This window comes from Podarcis melisellensis, assembly GCF_964234715.1.
Source record: "Podarcis melisellensis genome assembly, chromosome: 14".
Taxonomy (NCBI): domain Eukaryota; kingdom Metazoa; phylum Chordata; class Lepidosauria; order Squamata; family Lacertidae; genus Podarcis; species Podarcis melisellensis.
This window is the reverse complement of record NC_138546.1, coordinates 49,957,388-49,980,643: the sequence shown is the minus strand read 5'-3', so window position 1 is coordinate 49,980,643 and position 23,256 is coordinate 49,957,388. Positions and strand designations below refer to the sequence as shown.

Genomic DNA, 23,256 nt, shown 5'->3' with positions numbered 1-23,256 from the left:
ACTATTTAGATATGTTTTTTAACTGTCAGGGCTGTGGGCAGAGGTATGCTAGCAATGTGCTCAGACTGACTTGTGTCTTCTGACACCAGGCTGTTTTGAACAAAGCACCCTTTCCCCATCATTTCCCATCACCAGAGTCCCCCCCCCCCGGGTGAGCTTTAAGTGTGCATAACATGGGCTGTGCACTCTGTTGTATGTGTGAGGTTCCCATACTGATAGTGGTGTGTTGTGACTGAGTCATGGGTTCAACCATAATCTGTCATAGTGGTATGGGCAGGCTAATCTTCCATGCGGACTAGCTGTTGATTCTTTCCCTCCTCAACACAGCGTGGCCAGGGAGGAGGTCCACCGTCCACCCATGACTCAGCCCTAGTTTTAGCCATCACCAGTTTTGTGTGTGTGTGTGTGTTTGGGCAAATATTTCATGGCATGTCTGGCTTTCCACAAAATCTTCAGTGAGTAGATCTTGTACAGGATCATGTTCTGAATTATTCACAGTTCTTCACAAGGACATGGAATGACAGGTTTTGGGAACAATCACCCCCCAAAAAACAACAACACTGAATTATTCAACAGAGGGACACCACTTGGTCAGGGCTAGATCCTTGGCTGCCAATATATTGGATTGTTTATGAGCCTTATTTTTCCCCAGAGATATATACCTTCCCTCCTTCTTTCTCAGAACCTTACTTAAACTGATTTTCTCCAAGCCTTAAAGCTTGCTATGTGCCTAGGTTCACCGCATTGATAGTCAGCAGAAAGACTAAAAATATAACCAGACTGGAAACTACGGTATATAACCGTCAGCTCTGGGCAGTCCCCCAAGTTTTGGAAATGAGATTAATTTTTTTTAGAGTTTTAGAGTGTTGGGGGGGGGTCAGCTCCGCTGTGCCTTGGAATTTCCAAGGAAGCAACCCCACTTGGTTAACCCAGGTCAAATAGGTTGAGGTCATTTATCTGGCTCAGGAAAATTAAACTTCAGGAGTTACCCAATATGGAAACATCAAATATTTTTTTGGAAATAAACTGATGTCAAGATGACTTTACTTCATGAATATTTTGCAGCGAAGAGGGAGCCAGAAGAAAGAGAGAAAATGAATAATTCAGACAGGGGAGTGAGGTTCCATTTTTATATTTTTCACGGAAAATGCAGGTCTCTTCTAAGCCATCTTTCCAACATCAAGGTGGCACAGATTTTTTTAAAAAAAGCATTGCCAAGACTGTGGTTAAAACTGAGTTCAGGCCATGATGACACATAAGCTGGCATTTGTATGTGTTGGAGACTCTTTGAGCTTTTACAACTCTAAAGAGTTGAGGGGGAAAATAAATGAAATCTGTAAAGGGAATAAATAACTTGCAGGGCTTAAAATAGCTCTGTTTCCGGCTTGTTGGAAGAGGGGTGAGCTCTGGTTTTCTTTTGCGCATTCTGGTAAGAAAGCACCTTTGATACTGTTCAAAGCAGGGGCAGCATAATGCATCAGTTGTCTCATGGATGGTTCCAAGTTTGGCTTGTTGGTCAGTTTGAAGTGCATATATAAAACAGTGGAAGTGGAAATACTTTCCCAGACCCCGCCAAGAGTTATTTAAGGATGCTTTGTTTAAAAATACTTGCTGGTTTACTCAGACCACAGTTCCACCCCAATAAACCCTATGTGACTGGTCTATCTTTGAAAATCCCTTTTGCCTTCTGGAGAAATAATATTCTAGCTGTTCTTTTAGTGGTCAACAGAAGAAACCAAGCCTGGTTGATAAATGCTTTTGGCGGTGCCCTGATTCACGTGGTGTGGGAGCTTTGCCCCCTTGTGAGGTGTGCAATGGTTTGACTTTCCTCCTCAAATGAGGAGAGACTCTACTAACAAGCCAGTTGTGCAGATGGATCCACAAGTGGAGTGCCTGATACCAAAGATGTGGGGCTTATAACTGACTCCCCTAGAAATGTTTTCATTTACACCACCTTGTTTGCAATGATAACTTCAAGTTGTTGCAACTGCTGCCTGCTTCTCTCACATCACACTCCCAACTCTGAGCAGTTACTGGCTTGCACTGGCGGAGCCTTGCAGGCATAAGGTTTACACCAGTGAGAGTCTCCTGTCTGTGCAAGGATCTGTTTATTTATTTATTTGCAAAAATGCATATGCCACCCACTTTAAGAAAAACATTTCTGTGAATGACATAAGATCAGCAATAAAACTACATCCATAAAATAAACACAAAACATATCACAAATCAGGTGGTCGTTACTTGGGAAAGGATCATCTCCTGCCCCTGGGAGAGCCTAGGTGAACAGCTGTGTTTTAAGCAGGTTTTAAGACGGCTTTGGTGCTTGCCTGATGTCTTCCCAAAGTGCATCCAAAAAGGCCGGCCCCGCTATATTACAGGCCCTGGTCCTAGTGAACATATGACAAACCTCAGGAGCATTTGGCTGAGGACCTAAAGAACTGGAAAGGGTTATACTAGCGAAGGTATTCTCAAAGGTAGCTGGTCCCAAGTTGCTTAGGCCTTTATTTGCCAATAGATAACAAGCTACCACAGGAGGTGGTCTCTGTCCACCCATCCGAATCCCCAGCCATTTCTCTGGAGTATGTTCCACAGGGTGGGTGTCACTACCAAGAAGGCTCTGTGCAATTTCCTTTGCAACAAACTGCTTGGAAGGCACTGTAGTGCCTCCTAAGAGTCCTCGGGAACCCAATATAAATACAACATGTTGGTATGAGTTTGTTCTTTATGCTTTGTTTGTTCTTCTGGGCAGAAGTGAAGCTGCCACGTGATGTATGCAAGAATGTCATTTTAACACATTTTAAAAAAAGTTTTTATTATGCAGGTTTTGCTTTAATTAGATGCATGCCTTCAAGGATATGCACTGAACTGAAATGCATTTGATTATGAATAATTAGCAAACAGATAAGCCCTAAATTGTAAATAGGCCCATCTTGCTGCTCTGCTTCCAGTATTTGTTGTCCTTATGACAAGATACTTAAGTTACACCATATAATATAAAACAATACAATACATAAAAGTCTAAAATCAGCTGGCACCTCAAGGCAGCCTCAAGGCAACTCATGTGAATGTTAGGTAGAAAACACTATTATTTGTTTTATTTTATAAATTTTCTTTATCTCTTGACTGTAAGACCCCCCCCCCCGCTGCCCCAAAGTGGACTACTACAGCTCCCTCCAGCTACAGTAACCTACTAGGAATGCCCAGCTTTTTATATAAGTGTTAACTCATCAGGTGGGGGTTCATGTAAGCGAGCCCCCCCAAAGTGTGAGTGATGGATGGGTGGTGACTCCTGTTTCTATTATAATTTGTATGTGTGACAGGGACTAGAAAGCAGCATCCCTTTCCCTCAATTATCTGGGGAATATGCGAAAGCATAAATCCTCTCCAGATTGGTTCAATGTGTTCGGCCAAATCCTCAGCTTTTGCCAAATCTGATATGGTGTTGCCACAGAAGTGTGGCTTGGCAATATCTTTACTCTGCTGCCTTGGCACACAGACACCATTCTCTGGTATCCCTGCTGTAACCCAAAGCTCTTTAATAACAAATACAAGGAGTAAGAAGCACAGTTTGAGCAAGGAGGAAATGCTTACTAGGTTAGCTAAAGGTCTGCCATTCCTCTCTTTGGTTGCCTTCAAAATATTGGATAGAAAGCAATTTTTTACTCCCCCTTTCAGAGTACTGGACAACAAGCATGGTTTTGCAGTTGACAGGGGCAGCTATTTTGCTGCAAAAGGGGGGGAGCCTGTAGAATTCAGGTTGCTACAAGAAGACTTTGCCACATTGCTACTTCCCTAATAAATATGAGGCAACGAGTTCCTATAATCTCCATTTCTCTTGATTGCTTTATTTCCTGCCAGGAACAGAAGAACACTTTGTACAATCTCACCTGCTCAAAAAACCGCATCCCCACCCCTCAACCCCAGTTGAGAGTTTCCATACAGGGTGTTGGTGCGGAGCAAAGTCTCGTCGTAATTAATATCCTACGGTATGTTTGTTTCTGTGGTGTTTGTGCAAAGCTTTAGGTTTAGGCTAACTTTACAGGCTGTTTTCCACAAGACACCAAAGGATCTTGTAGCAATTCTTAAGTGCATGATAATATCGTACCTGTGCACACCAAGCATGTTCCGTTCCTGTTTCTGGGCTCATTTACATCTGCCAATTAGAGTTACTAGTAGGTACCATGGTTTGAGTGTCCGCTAGACTACCGTATTTTTTGCTCTATAAGACGCACCAGACCATAAGACGCACCTAGTTTTTGGAGGAGGAAAACAAGAAAAAAAATATTCTGAATCTCAGAAGCCAGAACAACAAGAGGGATCGCTGCGCAGCGAAAGCAGCAATCCCTCTTGCTGTTCTGGCTTCTGGGATAGCTGCGCAGCCTGCATTCGCTCCATAAGACGCACACACATTTCCCCATACTTTTTAGGAATGAAAAAGTGAGTCTTATAGAGCAAAAAATATGGTAGGTGGGGCAGCTAGGGGGTCACAGGGACATGGCCAATGAAAGCTCACAGGGCATGGCCAAGTTGTCTCAGTTGTCCTCCTCCTTAGTAAAAAAGGAATGGGCACTTTAACCTTTCACTTTCATCAGTACTTAGCACAGAAGTGCCTTACCTTGGTTGAAAAGGGGGTCACTACTGTACAATTTCTAATGTGGGTTCATGCTGCAATAACTGTACATTATTCCAGAGTAAGCCCTACTGAATTCCAGTATGAGCATTGCTCCCTCATACAGTCTGTATGTGCAGGATTGAAGCCTGAACTGGTTGGTCTTAAAGGTGTCACATACGACTGTTAAAAACAGACCCGGACCTATGGGAAAAATATAGGTCTCCTCCACTTTATTCATTTCTACATCTTTTGTCCAGAATGTGGGATAAAGTGGAGGGGGGTTAAGGGGACAAGGACTTGGGAGGCCGAGGTCAAAATCAGCCACAAACCTCAGCTTGTGACATTGTGCCATTCATGGTCTCTCAGCCTAACCTACTGCACAGGGTTGTTGATGGAGTGGCAATAAATGTAATACTGATAATATAGAAAAATATATAGCAAATATATAAAAAATCAACAATATGAATATGAATTGAAAGCTGTTGCAAAGCAATGATAATGGTTAAGGGAATCCCCCACCCCAGATTACCATTCCAGCTTTAGAAATCACATCCTCCTTGGCAGCACCATTTACTAATCATGGTTGCTATGAAAACACAACCTGGTACTTGCTTGGTGCAGTTGATAACATGATCGGAAGCCCCCCCCCCCCCGCCACCTTTTGTTCTGGCTGAGAAAATCCAGTGCTCCCTTTACAGTCTCTCACACTTTAGCGTGAGCTAATGGAAAAGTTCAGGTGTATCCACTGCCAGGCTACATGTGCACTGCACACAGAGGGGAAGTAAAATGCAGGACGTTTTGCATTCTGCACAGGGTCACAGAAGAAATCAGTTCCCCTCACCCTGGCAGAAGGGAGCAGTGATTTGACAGAATGGACCAGCCTCACATAACCACCTGAAATGAACTTTGGAAGGCTTTGGCTGAAGGCAATTTGACCTGAACCTTTCAAAGGGGCAAGGAGGGCGCATTCTTATGTTTGCATTTTACCAACAAATCAGAGCTAGCTCTGTCAGTCAATTGGAACAGCCAAAATCATAGCAATACAGAGCCATATTCCCCAAATGCCCTGCATTCTTTTGCTTGCTATCTGGAAGCCTTCTGCGAACCTTAAATATTTGCTCACTACTTTGTGATTCTGCAGTTGACTTTAATTAAACCTAGAATCATAGAATCATAGAGTTGGAAGAGACCACAAGGGCCATCGAGTCCAACCCCCTGCCAAGCAGGAAACACCATCAGAGCACTCCTGACATATGGTTGTCAAGCCTCTGCTTAAAGACCTCCAAAGAAGGAGACTCCACCACACTCCTTGGCAGCAAATTCCACTGTCGAACAGCTCTTACTGTCAGGAAGTTCTTCCTAATGTTTAGGTGGAATCTTCTTTCTTCTAGTTTGGATCCATTGCTCCGTGTCCGCTTCTCTGGAGCAGCAGAAAACAACCTTTCTCCCTCCTCTATGTGACATCCTTTGATATATTTGAACATGGCTATCATATCACCCCTTAACCTCCTCTTCTCCAGGCTAAACATGCCCAGCTCCCTTAGCCGTTCCTCATAAGGCATCGTTTCCAGGCCTTTGACCATTTTGGTTGCCCTCCTCTGGACACGTTCCAGTTTGTCAGTGTCCTTCTTGAACTGTGGTGCCCAGAACTGGACACAGTACTCCAGGTGAGGTCTGACCAGAGCAGAATACAGTGGCACTATTACTTCCCTTGATCTAGATGCTATACTCCTATTGATGCAGCCCAGAATTGCATTGGCTTTTTTAGCTGCCGCGTCACACTGTTGGCTCATGTCAAGTTTGTGGTCAACCAAGACTCCTAGATCCTTTTCACATGTACTTCTCTCAAGCCAGGTGTCACCCATCTTGTATTTGTGCCTCTCATTTTTTTTGCCCAAGTGCAATACTTTACATTTCTCCCAGTTAAAATTCATCTTGTTTGTTTTGGCCCAGTTCTCTAATCTGTCAAGGTCGTTTTGAAGTGTGATCCTGTACTCTGGGGTGTTAGCCACCCCTCCCAGTTTGGTGTCATCTGCAAATTTGATCAGGATGCCCTTGAGTCCATCATCCAAGTCGTTGATAAAGATGTTGAATAAGACCGGGCCCAAGACAGAACCCTGCACTTCATCTGCTGTTGGATCACTGCCCTATCTTGTCTGGGAAAGGCGAATGTGCCATGCCCAGAGATCTTCATCACGTGCTGGAACAGAGTATGATTTTGCAGAAGATCTAGTAATGGCCCCTCAGCCACAAGGGGGAAGGGATGAGACATTGCTGCTGCTGCTGTGAGTGCTGGAAGGAAGGCCGCTCCCTGCTGCAAGGCTCATTTCCACCTGGCCCAGGGGGCGGGGCCCAGACTCACCTGGAACAGCTAAAAGTGGCTCCTGGGAGGCTGAAGGGACATTGCTGGAACAACTCTTGGGTTGGGGAAACTGGCTAAAATGTTTTAAAATGTTTTAAACAGTTCTAATTTTGGTTCCTCTGTTTCGTTTTTGTTGGGTTGGTGTTGGTTATTATTGTTAGTGTCTTCTTTATTGGTTTGCTTGTATAAGGTATTTTGTTTTTTAATGTTTGATGTTTTGTTGTGCTTTTATATATGTTGTAAACCGCCCAGAGTGGCTGGGGAAACCCAGCCAGATGGGTGGGTTATAAATTTAAAAATAGTTATGATTGGTCCTAGCAGTAATGGCAAGCACGTCTGCTCCCTTGGAAGAAACAGGTGATTCAAACAAGAAGGTCAAGTAAGAGTAGCCAAGCTGGTCTTACTAATATTTATTTTTATCTATTCATCTTATGGGTAGGAGAAAACACTGGCAACTTGATGGATATTCTTCTTTCCTACATTAAAGCTTGTTGTACATTCAGCTTCTGTGGTCTGATTTGATTAAAACTGTAGAGTGCTAGTTGAATTAGGGAAAACATGCCTGATATAATTCAAGGGGCAAGTGGGACTGACAACCTCATCACGCCTCCTCATTCATCTCCCTGTCAAAACCCGACGCATGAATTACTTCTTCTCCTGTGCAAAAAGCAGCTCAATAGGAAAAGGCAATCTGGCTAAGAAAGAAGAGAGCTAGACAATGGATGTTGAGGGAAATCCACTGCTGGATGTGATATCATGAGTTGCCGGGAAGCAATGAGACAGGAACAATATCCAGTGAAATTAACAAAAAGCAGGGTTATGGTCTTCATGGAACCCATAATGTATTTCTTTTTTTAAAAAATCCCCTCATTCACCTGTGAGACTCTGATATGGGATGTAAAATAAGGTTGTTGTTTTTTAAACTTTATTACTAAACTTTGGAATTAATATCTTGGGATCTAATGGTAAAGTTTGGATGGTGAAGCTGTAATGCTTTAGGATGCGGTTCCTGATGAGCTACCTTCTCCCCTATGTACCTGCCGACTAACTAAGATCACCTACAGAGACCTTCTCTTGCTGTACCCAGACTTGAGAACCTCCAACCCAGGGAGGTTTGCTGGCATTTTGCCACTGTGTTGAGGCCCGCTTAAATTCAGAGGCTGAATTTAATTCCTTCCTTATTGCAATTATATGCAGCCTTTCTGGTTTTAAAGTGCTTTTAAAGTGCTTAACAACTTTTTAAAAGTGCTCTTTGTTTTTTATTTTTGTAAGCTGTCTTGAAATACAGGAGAAATGGCAGGGTCTAAAATATTTTTGTTGTTGTAGAAAGTGATGAATAAGTGTAACAACAACAACAACAGCTGAGTTTTTTGTATGGGTTCCCTAAAGCAATATGACTAAATAATGTGCATACAGTTGGATGAGCAAAATTGGAGAAGTGTTGCTTCCTGTTGAGTAGAAACTTCTACTGAGAGCAGGCAGGTGGGGGCTGTTGGGTCTCTGGCTCAGAGGGGTTTGCACTGTTAAGACAAAGCAAGAGACCTCCAGCTTCCCAGGCTATCCCTATACTTTTATCACTACGCTGACCTCCCCCCCCCCTTAAAGTTTATTTAGACTGGTAAGTATAAGGTTCCATCCTTTTTACAACTTCCTGCTCCTCCTCTCACATTTTTTTCTGGACCTTGAGTTGAGAGTTAATCTTGGATCTTTCTTTTGAGAGCAAAGGGGGGAAGCATGGATTCATTGCTCCTCCAACTAGATAGTTAGCTAGGACTATAGAACGCTTCCCTATGGAGAATGTAGTTCAGGGGTAGGCAACATAAGGCCCGGGGGCCGGATGCGGCCCAATCGCCTTCTCAATCTGGCCTGCGGACAGTCCAGGAATCAGCGTGTTTTTACATGAGTAGAATGTGTCCTTTTATTTAAAATGCATCTCTGAGTTATTTCTGGGGCATAGTAATTCATTCATTCCCCTCCCCCCAAAATAGTCTGGCCCCCCACAAGGTCTGAGGGACGGTGGACAGGCCCACGGCTGAAAAAGGTTGCTGACCCCTGGTGTAGTTCCATTAGTAAACATAACCTTTCTTACTTTATACCAAGACTCAGTCTGAATACTTTCCAACCAAAGGTGTTTTCCAAGCAAGGATTCATTTAACTCAACTAATTTCTGCTGCTGCATGTAAAGTCTGCATCCTAAGCAGGCATGGCAGCATTCCTATGCAGAAAACCCACGTACTCTCTCAGGGATCCAGTGCCTCACCTTTGAATTCCTCTATCCATTTCAGTTTGTCAGGAACCCACTTTCATTATTTTAGCCTCCAGTTTATTGTTATTTTATTCATTTCATTTCTGATTGAAGAGTTTTCCATTTTCTTGAGCATTTAGTAAAATCTGATTGTCTTACTGCTGCTGATGCTACGATGCTGGGAAATGTGAATAGGACTAGGCTGAAGCTTTTATTTTGTTATTATTTTAAAATGCTGTAAGCTGCCTGCCTCCAGAGTCTTTCAGGGTAGAAACATTTCAATAAAATAATAATAAAATAAATACGGCTATTTCATAGTCTCTCTTTCTCTCTCTCACCAGGCGAGAGGCCTTTTGAATGCCGTTGGGAAGATTGCAGCAAAAAGTTTGCCCGTTCCGATGAGCTGGCGCGACATTTCCGCACTCACACCGGAGAGAAAAAGTTTGGCTGCCCTCTCTGCGAGAAGCGATTCATGCGCAGTGACCACTTGACAAAGCACGCCCGCCGCCACAGCAATTTCCACCCCAGCATGCTCAAGAGGAGGAGCGGCAGCAGCTCCCGGACAGGATCCGTCAGTGACTATAGCCGTTCAGACGCATCTAGTCCCACCATCAGTCCTTCCAGCTCCCCGTAGACCTGCCTGCACTGGATACCAGCACTTTGCTCTTATCATTTTATAGATATCATTTTTGGAGTTTTATTTGCCTTGCACATTTTGCTTATCCCCCCCCCCACTATCTTTTTTTCTTTCTTTTTTATACATGGTTTCTCCAGCAGATTATCTCTGGCACAATGGAACTAACATTGATGACCCTCTTCTCTGTCTTCTGCCAGCAATTTTTCTTCCTGGTCAAGATTTTCAGTTACCGGTATTTTGTCTGCCAGCCTTCACTCTTCAGAGCCTTAAGAAGATGCTCCTGTTAATTGTTTTTAAATATATCTATATGTGTGTATATTTTTTAAAAAAATACCTTTGCTCAGGTGTCAAAGCAAATTTTATAAAAAAGAGGTTACAAAAGAGGAATGCCTAATTGAACTGGATTGACTTTCCACCACTCCATAACCTCCTCTCAACTTTCTCAGGGATAAGTATTTATGTAACACAGTAAGTACAATGAAGACACACACTCTGCAGCCTCAGCGGGCAAACAGATCTGTACTCAAAATGAGTGGGGCCGAGTTCTTCCACTCACTGAGGAGGAAACCAGCGCTGGACTTCGCACTCAAATGGTTTGGTTTCACATTTGCTATAGATACGTTTGGGGAATCAGGACCATCTATGGCATGCCCCTGGATGACTTCATTAAATCCCTCTCTCTGCCCCCGCCCCGTCAATGTCATTTCATACCAAGGTGATTTTACCACATCAACTTGTCTATAAAGTTCGATACAGTCCTACCTACCCCGGGGGGGGGGGGGGTTGAAGGGATTTTTTAAAAAACTAACGAACTTGATGCCTTTATCATTCCCACCCACCCCCAAATATAGGGAAATGTATTTACACTGGGGAACAATGCATTTAATTTCAAAATGGCAAGTTTGTGGTTTTTAGGCATTATGGATTTGTTTTCCAGGGTTCTCCTGTAAAACACCCTATGGAATAAGTGAGGCTTCTGCAGAAGAACTTCTCAGAGGCTTGTGAGCCCCACGTTGTCCCTGAGCTTGTCCGTGTTGCTTGCTCATCTGTCATGTGGCTACCAAACATAGGTGCCTAGACTGTATCAACTTGAACTATTTTATCTTATGCAGACGTGGGGGTGGGGGTGGGGAGCAACATTGGGAAACTGTTTATATAAAGTTTCACCAAAGCTTTATCCAGGTACTTGTTATAAAGACCCTTGGTTTTACTTTGCTTCAAAGCAGAGGCTTCCATATAACACTGCACTGTAGCTATTTGGTCAGTAAGTAACAAGTTGAAACCAAGTAGTAGTAATCAGAAAATGGTCTCTTATTAGGAAAGGGTAAAAAGAGAGAGCAGAACTTGCATCTAGAAAGTGTTACAAACATGGTGTTTAGCTCAACAGCACTCCGTATTTCTCCCACACTCGCATCCCACGGGTGTATGGTTTGACTGGGCATAGCTAAGAGAACCCCTCTCCCAGCCAGCTAGTCCAGGGTTCCCAGATGGACGTCCCACTCTCTTGGCTACCACAGTGGAGAACCATCTGCCACGTTACTTGCCTAATATCTGTAAGAAAACCTCTCTCAGTCACAGCTGCAGAGGCCAACTGGCCCCATCCTGAAGTGCCTGGGTGGGAGATTTGTGGCCATTTCAAAAATAGGCACCTCACCCCAGCAAGAGAGATTTGTGTGCATAAAGAGCCTTCCACCTGCATTACTGGAGTGGAGGCACATCTTGCTAAAGCTGTTTTGGTGCACATATCTATCTTGGGTCACCCATTGTTAAACACTTACAGTTGGGTCAGGTTCTAGATTTATAAATGCAAACTTTTTTAAACCAGCAATTGGTCTATGCATTGCAAAGTGCGTAGACCTTATTACTGCCGGCTTGGTTGGTTCTGAAGCTGTATATTAAACATTCAGGGTTTTTTCTTTGTAATTTTCCATTATTATTATTATTATTATTATTATTATTATTATTATTATTATTATTATTTTACTGTAAATGATGAATGCAGTTGATTGTAGCACACCAAAACAAACTCCACAACCCCAAACTGCTGTTTACAATAAGTATATCTACATTCCAAATGTGTCCTGCTTTCCAGTAATCCCATTTTGCCACCTCTTTAACAAAAAAACCCCCAAAACAACAACATTGTTTCTAGGTACATACAAAGATTGCTTTAAGTACAAGGTTCTCTCTCTAATCAACAGTCACCTACAAAAAAACACAGGTCAAAATTTAGATATTTCTGTATTTTATGGCACTAGTTCCAATGTTCACATTTTCATTAACATTTCCAACTTCATTCAGCTATAAACAGCTCTAGACAAGGCTTTTGGTGTGGATTTATAACTACAGGCAGGAACAACGGATCAATTTGGCTACTATTATGTGCAAAATCTTGCTTCTTTTGTATAATGAGTTGCCTTACCTCTATAGCTTTGCAGGGACTGGCCAAGTAAAGCTACTCAGATATAGGAAATTCACATTTCAGATAATTTTCATCACTAAGACTGGGGGTAGGTATTGGGAAATATCCAGCACAACTAAGAAGGAACATAAATTACCTATAAAAAGGAACATACAATAGGAATATAGCTAGCCAGCAAAAGAGATTGATTTTTTAATGGGTAGGAGAAAGTATTTATTTCCATAGTTTGTAGGATATGAAGGACTGTAAAATCTAATCTAACCATATCACCTGTTAATAAAAACCACTTAAAAGAGCATTACTATTTCTCACAGAGAACAACCTCTCTTTTTCCTTTGATGAGCAGTGTGAAATTGCAATAATAAAAGGTACTATGCACTAGTAAATTTCCTTTGAATCATGGCCAATGCACAAGTAAGCTGAGCTGATGCTTAGAGTGGCAATATTTTGAAGGGTGCAGAATGAAGCTGCATGTGATCCATGGAAGATGCAATGCTTGATCCAAGAGTTATACCAAAGAGTTAATGCTGGTGCAGGTGATCTGGTCGTGGAGTATTGCCAGCCTCGCATCAGTTATTTGAGTAGGAGTGCTTACGCTAGGTGACACAATGGGCTCCATCTAATCCAATATGACTCTCCTTGGTCTTTTCCATCTCTGATAACCTGAGATGCCAGGGACTGAATCTGGCATCCTTTGCACATGCAACGTGTGTGTTCCTCCATTGAGCTTTGCAGCCTCTTCATGAGAATTGCTTAGATAAGTAGAAAAATACAGGCAACTCTCTTAAACCTACTTAACTGTCTCACTAATTTCAATGTAACCTACAAGTACATATGGGTCAGGACTGTCACCTAGATATGTAAACAAAAGGGAAAGTGTTGCATATATATTTGGGATAATTTCTAATTTGGGATTTGGAGGGTTCATGCCGATTGCTTCTGACATGCTTCTGAGATACTTAAAAAAACATTTCCGTTCTTTACAGTTTCATAAATAATAGTAAACATACACCAAAACACTCAGGGTTTCTCTGGTGACAGAGAGGACACAAAATCTCATTTCAGTCCTGCTGGCAACTGTTTGTGTAACTTGCATCTAGTTTGCTCATACCAGCAAGACATGAAGGCAGATGCAGTTTCCGTATTCATGTATGTGTGTGTTTTCTTTTTATCTCAAAATATTGGATTATATGTAGTTATCTGTAAAGTTATCAAGACCTCCTGAGCAACCCCCCCCAAACATTAATATTCCCAGGCTTTTCAGCTCCATGCTCAATAGCGCATTTTGCAAAAAGAAAAGAAAACTTGCTGTGTATTGGTGTCATGTGCAGATGCATAACTGACCCAAGAGATGAAAGAATCCATTTCTGCACTCAGGAGAGTGTATTATCAGGTTACCCTTTTGCCTTGTGTAAGGAGAAACAGGTATATTCTGTTCATTTTACAACAGCAACCTCATGGCAGTAGGTGTTGGCACAGTCATAGAGCGATCTGCAGTATTGTAATGCAGCCCAATAAGCAATATAGAGATGCTTCCACAGAGCATCTAAGTGCATATGTGCTTGGAACAGATAAATTCAGATAAATATTAGGAAGTGGTAGAGACTCTTTGGCGGGGTGGGGAACCATCTTCCATCTTAGATATTACTGAACTACAACTCCCATCAGCCCCAGCAGGCAGGGCTGATGGTCAGGGTGATGGGAGTTGTGGCTCAGCAACATCTAGAGGTCCAAAGGTTCCCTCTGGACTGTGCTAAAAAATTAACAGTCCTTCTAATAATAAATCCGACCCATCCCCACTCAAAATCCCTGGTGGATCTGCTGCTTCATCTGAATCTGAATCTAACCAATGGCAACAATTGAGGCTGGTTTATGCTGGGCTTTATGATAACCTGGTTCCAGCTGCCTGAATAGACAAAGGTGACTGGAAAATACTTAGGCTAGAGCTTGTCTACACAAACAGTAGGTCAGGTGGTCAAGGATTGAGAGGGTCATAGGCGAAATGTCCCCTGGTGGGCCCCTTTCTGACAGGCACTCCAAGCTGTGCCAGGTAGACAGGTCTAGCCAGCCTTTCCCTTTCCCCACAAAAGGCATTCCATAGCCCTAAATGTTAGGGCTATTATCTCAAGCTAATCTAGTTTTGTGTGAGAAGGGAAGATTTGTTAAGATTACTGGAGTCTTACTGGATCATTCCAATACCTAGTATCTAGTCCATTGTTCTGTTCTCACAGGGACCACCCTGATACCTAAAGAGGACAGGAACACTGGGAGAACTGCACAAACAGTCACCCACCCCAAACCTGCAATCTTAAGGGGCTGAAATGGTAGAGTTTTAAAGAAGCCAGCTGTTGGCTGCTACCATGAAGAACAGAATATGGACATGGATACTGATGCCCAGTTGTATCAGCAGGGCCATTTGTTTGATGGTTCTGATAGTTTTATGAAGCATAGTGAGCTCCTGGGTCGCCAGCCTCAATTTGTACTGAGCCATGATGGGCCATGACCCTCAAATGCATTCCAGAGCATTCAGGGGAATAATTGCCCTTCAAAAACAGACTGCAAAGAACCGAGTGCATTTCTCAAAACAAAAGCACATTGTACCTCCTCTTCCATCGCAACCCACTTGTTTTGCATAGTGAGTTGCCCTACCTCTATAGGCTTGCAGAGACTGGCCAAGAAGCTGGGCTGATGACTAGAGAAACTCTAAGCAAGAGGGCTCTGTGCTACGGGAGGGCCCAGTTCCCCCCAATTCGTCATTTGTTATTTGGTAGCTGTTTACAATGGTGTCCTGGGAATAGTGTATGGTAATGTATATTTATAAGTGAACACACACCTGTGCCTGATGGCTTTCTGTATTTTACACACATTTTAGTGTAAAACATCATGCCTTCATCTCACAATAACTTTGAGCCCTGCAGCCTTCTGCTGGTTCTTAAAAGCCTTAAACACTTGGTGTGCTTTGTAATTTAGGCTAAGTGCAGTGTTTTTTTGAGGGGGGTACGCAGGGGTACACATACCCCTAAACATTTTGTGAATCTTTGTACTTTTGTCCATTTACTGTATTTATTTCCCCCAATTTGAACTATAAAATTGTGATTTTCTAGGGTCAAAATGAGAGTACCCCTAAACACTTTTTTAAAGAAATAAAGCACTGGCTAAGTGTCATGTTTAGGATCAGTTTCCACAACATGGGCACACAAAGGTTCTCACCCACTTTAGGCAACTAGCATTCACACCTCGCTTAATCCAAGCAATAATGATCAGAGTTCTAGAAGTTAAGTCATGTGTGTTAAGCAAGCTTCTTGAAAAAAAGTTTTATGTAGCCAAGCAGAAGGAAAACAAACTTCGTGTATGACTATAAAGCTTGTCTTCTCATAATCATTTATTTTGCAAATTTAAACAGGCAACTGCATGCGCACACTGATTTCCTGATGTGCTATTACTCCCAAGTAGAACTTGAACAATGCAAAAAATAAAAATGGGAGTAATCCACTGGGAATTTCTTTGCAGGTTACCATCAGAGGCCAGGATGCACTATTACCCGAACCAAGTCTTAAGCTCTTCCTGCAAAGCGAGGGTAGTAAAGGTAGTTTGCAATCATGGCTGGATTTTCCACCATGGTGTTGGTAGGAGTTACCTGCCACATGATCAAGTCAAGAAGAAAGGTTCAGTTTAGCCTTGACCTGAAATATTGTTTGTCTATGTGCAGGGTTGTTTTTGTTTATTTGTTTGACGCATGGGGGTGTTCAAACATGCAACTCCCACTCCCACTTATGGCTTGAAAGTGGTGCAGTCCAGGAAATAAGTTTAACTCTTGGTTTGGGTGATGGTATCAACTAGTCGCTATTGAACTAAAACAAAGGATCTGCTCTCTTGTGTAGCTCTCCGTGACTTGACTTTGGATATATAGGAGGTCTTGCTGGGGCCATGCACCCCTTCTGTTTACCAGGCTGCCTGGCAGAGAGCTGCCTGATAGCCTCCTATATGTTGGGGATAGGAATGTGTTTATTTCTCCCCAGTGAATCCAAATACAGTATATATAGCAATGTTTTTTCCACAACTGAGTGGGAATATCTTCATAACAACTCTGGGTATTTATTTCATTACAATGAAAGATGTGCCTGGCCAAAATTTCTGGGCACATATTGCTTTGACTATTGGAGAAGTGGAACATTCATCTGTGGCTTGGGGCTGGTCTACATATTACTCTAAACACACCAAAGTGCCTATAGGTTATAACCTTTGTCCCTTTATGATCACAACATATCGCATCATCAAGAAGCATATTCTCTTCCACATCATCTGGGGTGCACCACTCTGGGGAAGCACAGCACCTACTGGGGCCGATGCATTCGGATCAACACCAGCACCTTTCACAGCGTGGAGAAGCCCCATGTGAAGAGGAAGTAGGATGTGGTTACTGGTACAACATGCCATTCATCTAGGGATGAACACTTGGCTCTCATTCCTAGGCTTGCCTTTCCCATTGCCTCCTCAGTATTTGTAACCATCCCTTCCCCTGCCCTTTGGTACCACCCAGCACTGTCAAAACGAGATTGTAAGTGGGGATCTGCGAAAATGTTGCTGTGTCTCCTCCACTCCTGACAGGGGTGTTTCTGTCCAGGGCTCTTCCTGGCCTGGAACAGGAGCCTTGCCATGAGATGATGTTTCAGGAGAAACATCACCCTCCAGAAACCTCCCCTTACTAAAAGGCTCAAGCAGCAACTCAGAGGTGCTTCTGCATGGTAAATGCAATGTGTAGACCACCTCCAGGTCCTATGTCTGTTGAAGCCACAACTGTGTATACTGCTTTTAGTTACTTGTACATATATACTGAAATCTTTGTGTGATTACAGGAATGAAAGTATGTGAATATCACATGTTTACATACATATCTTCACTTTGAGGGTGAAAAATGGCAGCACTTGGCATCACTTCACTCTCATCCGTTTTCCGAGCAGCACCTCAAAGCTTTCATGGGTCATGTTTTGTGGATTTTTTAAATGAATCACTACATCGAAGTATTGCAGTTGTACAGTCATATGTTGATCTCTACTTGCTCTACTGTAATATTTTTTAAAATGTTATTTTGTACTGCATAGATTTATATATTGTGACAATGTTCCTAATCAACAAACAGAAAAGACAGACAACTAACAAATGTCAAATGTCAACTTGTATGCATGATTAGTGATGTTTGCATTTCTAAATAAAATTAATGATTAAGACGGAGGCATTTATCCATTTCCTCCAACATAACATAGAGAGTGTATCTGTACCATAAACTGTCCCCTCTTCCAAAAAACCCCAGGGAACTTAAACTTGGGAGACAGGGGGGGGGCGCAGATTAGGGATCCACCAGAAACTCTCCTGCACACATTCCATTGAGAGCAATGGGGACTCAACTCACATCCCTTCCCTTCAATGGGACCTGTGTAGGAGAACTTCCAGATGGATTATGCTGAAACACTAAATCTGGCATTCTTTTCGCTGAACATATTAGCATATTTGAACCTTTAGACTACAAATATTTACATTTAAATGTACCTACCAGGAAGTAAATCCCCTTGCGCTCAGTGGGACCTACTTCCGAGTAAAATGCTTAGAGTTGTGTTGCTGGTTGAGATAAAAGCAACATGAAAAGCAAAGCCATCTTTTTGAAAGTTGCTTCTCAGGAAATGTATTGGCACAGGCTTTCTCAACTGTCACTGCCCAGATACAATAATGTTAGAGGTTTCCACACCCAAACGCCCACACATAGGACTGCATATACGGTTAACAGGTAGTTTAATGGGAGTGTCTGCCTTTCCCTTGACTCAACGCTTTATCATTAACTCTGCAGAGACTTGGCCTGCATCCATCTAGGCAGGAGATAATGAATGTGGGGTTGACAATGTAGTGTTCCATAAGGTTTACTGTGCCTCTGGTTTGCAAGGAAACAACCCTGGAGTGTGTCCACCTACAGATCACTGGAGACTAATTAAAGCTACAATAACACAACCTCACAGGAAAGAATAATGGCGCAGAGGAACAGAGACTGAAGCACAATGGAAAAATCAATGTACACTATTCAAAAGGGTTGGCATTGTTTCCCAGCTTTGCACAAAAGGAACCCACCCACTGAATTTTGTTCTTGAACAGCACTCAAGTGTACTAAACACTACCTGACACTATCTATGCTACAAACATTTACCGTACAGTGGTACCTCATGTTACATACGCTTCAGGTTACAGCCTCCACTAACCCAGAAATAGTACCTCGGGTTAAAAACTTCGCTTCAGGATAAGAACAGAAATCGGGCTCCGGTGGTGCAGTGGCAGCAGGAGGCCCCATTAGCTAAAGTGGTGCTTCAGGTTAAGAACAGTTTCAGGTTAAGTACAGACCCCCGGAACAAATTAAGTACTTAACCCGAGGTACCACTGTACATAAGTTTTATACCCATTTAACCACTCTGGTTTCCTTTGAGGAATCATGGGTATTCAGTGGTTAAGTGAGATTGTTTGTTAGAGCATACTATATCTTCACCCCTTGTGGAACAATAGTTTCCAGGATGCCCTGGAGAAAGGATATAAATGCTAATCCCATTTAGTCTTGTAGTGTAGCAAATACTCACAAAAAAATAAAAATGCACCCCCCTGCCTTCAGTAGTAATTGGCAGTAGCCCAACAACTCACTCTCTTACTTTTTATTGGATTTACATTTGTATTTGTTTAAACCTATTTATAACATCATATCATACTCAATATGTCCAGAGTAACCATTTTATATTGGTAACTGTTTTATATTGATTCCAGTACAGAATAAACGGTGCTCTCGCCTATTGAAATGCCTAAATCATTTGAGCTCTTCTCTCCCGTGTTTATAACTGATGATTTTATTAATCAGCATAATGACTCATACCTTCCTTAGCCACTGATCAACTGTAGGATCAGTATCACTTCTCTAAGGCTTGATTACCATCGCTCTTGCAGCTATTAACGTGAGGTACCAAGACATTCATATTTTATTGTGCCATGTATTTCACATATCCAAGAAGCATTCTAATTAGCCTCATTTGTAGATCACCTAGCAACTCATTCTGATGGGTCCTATTTAGAAGTGGCTGACCACAAATGGACAAAGATTAACTGCTGGTGTTCTCTGTTCATGTGGGGAAAAAGTAAAACCAAATGTTGTGTGAAGGGACATGCACAAATCGGCTTCCTAGCACATGCACCTAATGCAAATAAAACCCAGAACCAACTTGTACAATTCTTCATGTATTGTGCAATTACATACCTTCCATAACATGGAGATTACATTCTGAATTAGGGAACGTAATAAACTGATCAAAGAAGCATAAAGGATCCAGAGGGTTGTGTGAATCAGTGGCACTTTCCTCTTACATTTTCTCTTTAAAACTTCTGTGTGGGGCTCAGCAGTGGAGCATATGCCCGTGCTGCCCAGGGAAGGTGCGCTCCTGAGGTGGGCAGGGCCCAGGGCATGCTCCCAAGGGAGGGCGTGGCATGGAGGGTGCCCTCCCACGCGCCACAGTTCAGGATAGGAGAGGGGTGGGAAAGCTGCTGCTCACTCTCCGCAGCCAGGTCAAACATGACCCGGCAACGGAGCTGCCTTGGCCGGGTGCACCTCACCACAGCTGAGGAGGGCTGCTCTCTGCCGCCGGGCACGAGGTGTGCCACCCACTTGACTGCCATTTTGTCCTCCCCTCAGTTGTGACACCCAGGGTGGACCGCACCCACTGCACACACCCCTTCCTATGCCTCTGGTGTGGCTCTATGTGGGGCCACCTTTGAAGGTGACTTGGAAACTACAACTAATCCAGAATGCGGCTGCCAGACTGGTGACTGGGAGTGGCTGCCGAGACCACTTAACACCAGTCCTTTGGCTCCCAGTATGTTTCCGAGCACAATTCAAAGTGTTGGTGCTGATCGTTAATGCCCTAAATGGCTTTGGTCCTGCAAACCTGAAGGAGTGCCTCCAACCCCACTGTCCAGCGTGGACACTGAGGTCCAGCTCTAAGGGCCTTCTGGTGGTTTCCTTACTGCAAGAAGTGAAGTCACAGGGAACTAGGCAGAGGGCCTTCTCGGTAGTGGTGCTTGCCCTGTGGAACGCCCTCCCTTCAGATGTTAAGGAGATAAATAACTACAACTTTTAGAAGACATCTGAAGGCAGCACTGTATCGGGAGGTTCTTTGATGTCTTACTGTGTTTTAATTTGTTGGAAGCCACCTAGATTAGCTGGGGTAACCCAGTCAAATGGGTGGCATATCATCACCACCATCACCACCATCAGAACTTCTGATGTCCAGTTCTGTCCTCAGTGGACAGCAATGTCCCCTTTTGAGGGCTTCCAATGATGTCAGAGAACCTCCTCAGGCTGCGATTTTCACATAATTATATGTTTACCAAATGTACTTTACATGCTTAATACTTTTACACTGTGTATTCTGAGGGTGGATACAGATTACCATTTCCCCATGGTTCTGAACCTGTGTGGTAAAATCCCCCAATTGTGGAATGCGCTCTCCAGAGAAGCTCGCCTTGCACCATCATTACACGTCTTTAGGCACCAGGCCTCTTTGCCCAGGCTTATAATCTATGGCTTGTGAAAGTGTGGGGGAGAGGACTGTTATTACAGAATAAAAGAAGCATAGAAGTGTAGAGTTGCAAGGTTCCCCAGGGGTCATCTAGTCCAACCCCCTGCGATGCAGGGATCTCAGCTAAAGCATCTGTGATAAATGGTCATCCAACCTCTGCTTAAAAACCTCCAAGGAAGAAGAGTCCACCACCTCTCCAGGGAGACCATTCCACTGTCAAACAGCTCTTACTGCCAGAAAGCTCTTCCTGGTGTTTAGTCAGAATCTCCTTTCCTGTAACTTGAAGCCATTGGTTCCAGTCCTACCCTCCAGAGCAGGAGAAAAGAAGCTTGCCCCATCTTCCACATAGCAGCCCTTGAGTTATTTGAAAATGGCTATCATATCGTATCATCATATCATATCATATCTCAGTCTCCTCTTTTCCAGCATAAAAAATATGATGACTATGTTATTATTAGGCTACCTGTCAGTTTGCTTTTTATTATGTTTTTATCATTAATGTTCTGTAATGAGTTTTTAATGTTGTATACCACCCTGGGATCTTCTGATAAAGGGCGGTATATGAATTGAAACAATAGCAACAACATCATTCTCTTTACCACTTGGCAGGATGATGATACTCTAAGCCACAACTGACGACCCTATGAAGCTTTCTGTAGTGTCCTGGATAATTTTACTGCACAGCTATGTGTGCTAAAACAGTCATCTGTGTTGGCTCAGGCAAGCAGATTTCAAGTGGCTAAGTGCACACCTGCATGTAAGGAACTAGTACAAAGGTGTTCTTTTTGAAGAAAGTAAGGAAGAATGAAAAACTGACTATGGGAGATGGCCAGGGTAGGGCAAGCCCACCTGTGCACCTGGCTCTGCTTAGTACTGTGACCTTCTGTTATCACCTAGCATTAGCAATGAAGACAGGGAGCCATTTACAGGCTCCTTAACCCTAACTCAACGTGGAGAAGAGCATAAATGTGAGAGCAGATTTTCTTGGGAAGGGTGCAAACGAAAAACTCAGCTCTTGTTGTGAACCAGGATGGAAGCAACCTGACAAAAAGAACTGACAAAAAGAACTCTGGTACATATGTACATGTGCACACACAAACACAGTGGTACCTTGGGTTAAGTACTTAATTCATTCCGGAGGTCCGCTCTTAACCTGAAACTGTTCTTAACCTGAAGCACCACTTTAGCTAATGGGGCCTCCTGCTGCACTGCCGGAGCACGGTTTCTGTTCTCATCCTGAAGCAAAGTTCTTAACCTGAGGTACTATTTCTGGGTTAGTGGAGTCTGTAACCTGAAGCATATGTAACCTGAGGTACCACTGTATATTATACTTGTGAGGCATTTTAGAAAGCAAGAGCACCCTGGAAGACGGTTACATAATAATCAACAAGGCCTTAATTATTCCACACAACTAGGAGTGAAAATGCCTACAGAGCATAAGAGCTGCCTCATCAGAACATGAACTAAAATATTAACCTGCTCAACCTGATTAGGTGCCATTAAGGCAGGACGTGCTTTGCACCCACTTACTTTTTTTTTGCTCCTGCTTGGAGGAAGTAAATGCTCCTTAGGTGAGAAGGAGGCGCGGTTTTTCATCTGTGTGAAATGTACTGAGGAGAAGGGGGGAAACCCCATTGCTCAGTCTCTTTACCTCATTGTATGTGGATTACTATCACTTGGAGAAAGTGCAAGTCCCTCCCCAGAAATTTTGCTCAATTGATCAAAACGTTTCCTGGTGTCTTTTCCTGATATTTCTCAGGTGCTTTGCCTGAGTCACGGACCCAGAGTGTGGCAGCTCTGAAAAAGGCAAATTTCATGCTAGGGATCATTAGGAAAGGAAAATAAAGCTGCCCCCATAAAGCCCTTATGCAAATCTATGGTGTGACTGCATTTGAAATACTGTGTACAGTTCTGATTGCCTCACCTCAAAAAAAGAGTTGGAAAAGGTTTTAAAGGGCAACCAAAACAAGGGGACGGAGCAACTCTCCTCCTTTGCCAGCTGTGGCTGTTCCTGGACCAGAATATCCTGGTCCCAGTGATCCCTACCCTGGTAACCTCACACCTGGATGACTGCAATGCACTGTATGCAGGGCTGCAGTTGAAGATGCTTTGGAAGCTGCAGCGAGTGAAGAATGTTTGGGTTTTGAGCCACACATCATTTCTAAGGCACATGATACCCTGCTCTCCATGAGCCGCACTTGCTGCCTATTTATTGCCAAGACCAAATTAAGGTGCTGCCATGGACTTGGAAGTGCTAAGAGCTCAGGGCCCAAAGCATCTCTCCCAGTATGTGCCAACCTGGCCATTGGAGTGGGACCTTCTTGGGGCACTGCTGCCAGATGATGCTCAAGGGGCATCGACCGAATTGAGGTCCTTCGTGG

At 43.2% G+C, this 23,256-nt stretch overlaps 1 protein-coding gene across 1 annotated transcript in view; it reads left to right on the top strand.

The window, feature by feature from the left end:
- The window catches only part of KLF13 (KLF transcription factor 13), a 40,831-nt gene extending 21,726 nt beyond the window's left edge, over positions 1-19,105 (top strand). Inside the window, exon 2 of the mRNA XM_081887822.1 lies at positions 9,561-19,105. Coding sequence (XP_081743948.1) covers positions 9,561-9,853 — 293 coding nt within the window. The 3' untranslated portion in view covers positions 9,854-19,105. The remainder of the gene's footprint in view (positions 1-9,560) is intronic.
- Positions 19,106-23,256: the final 4,151 nt, after the last annotated feature.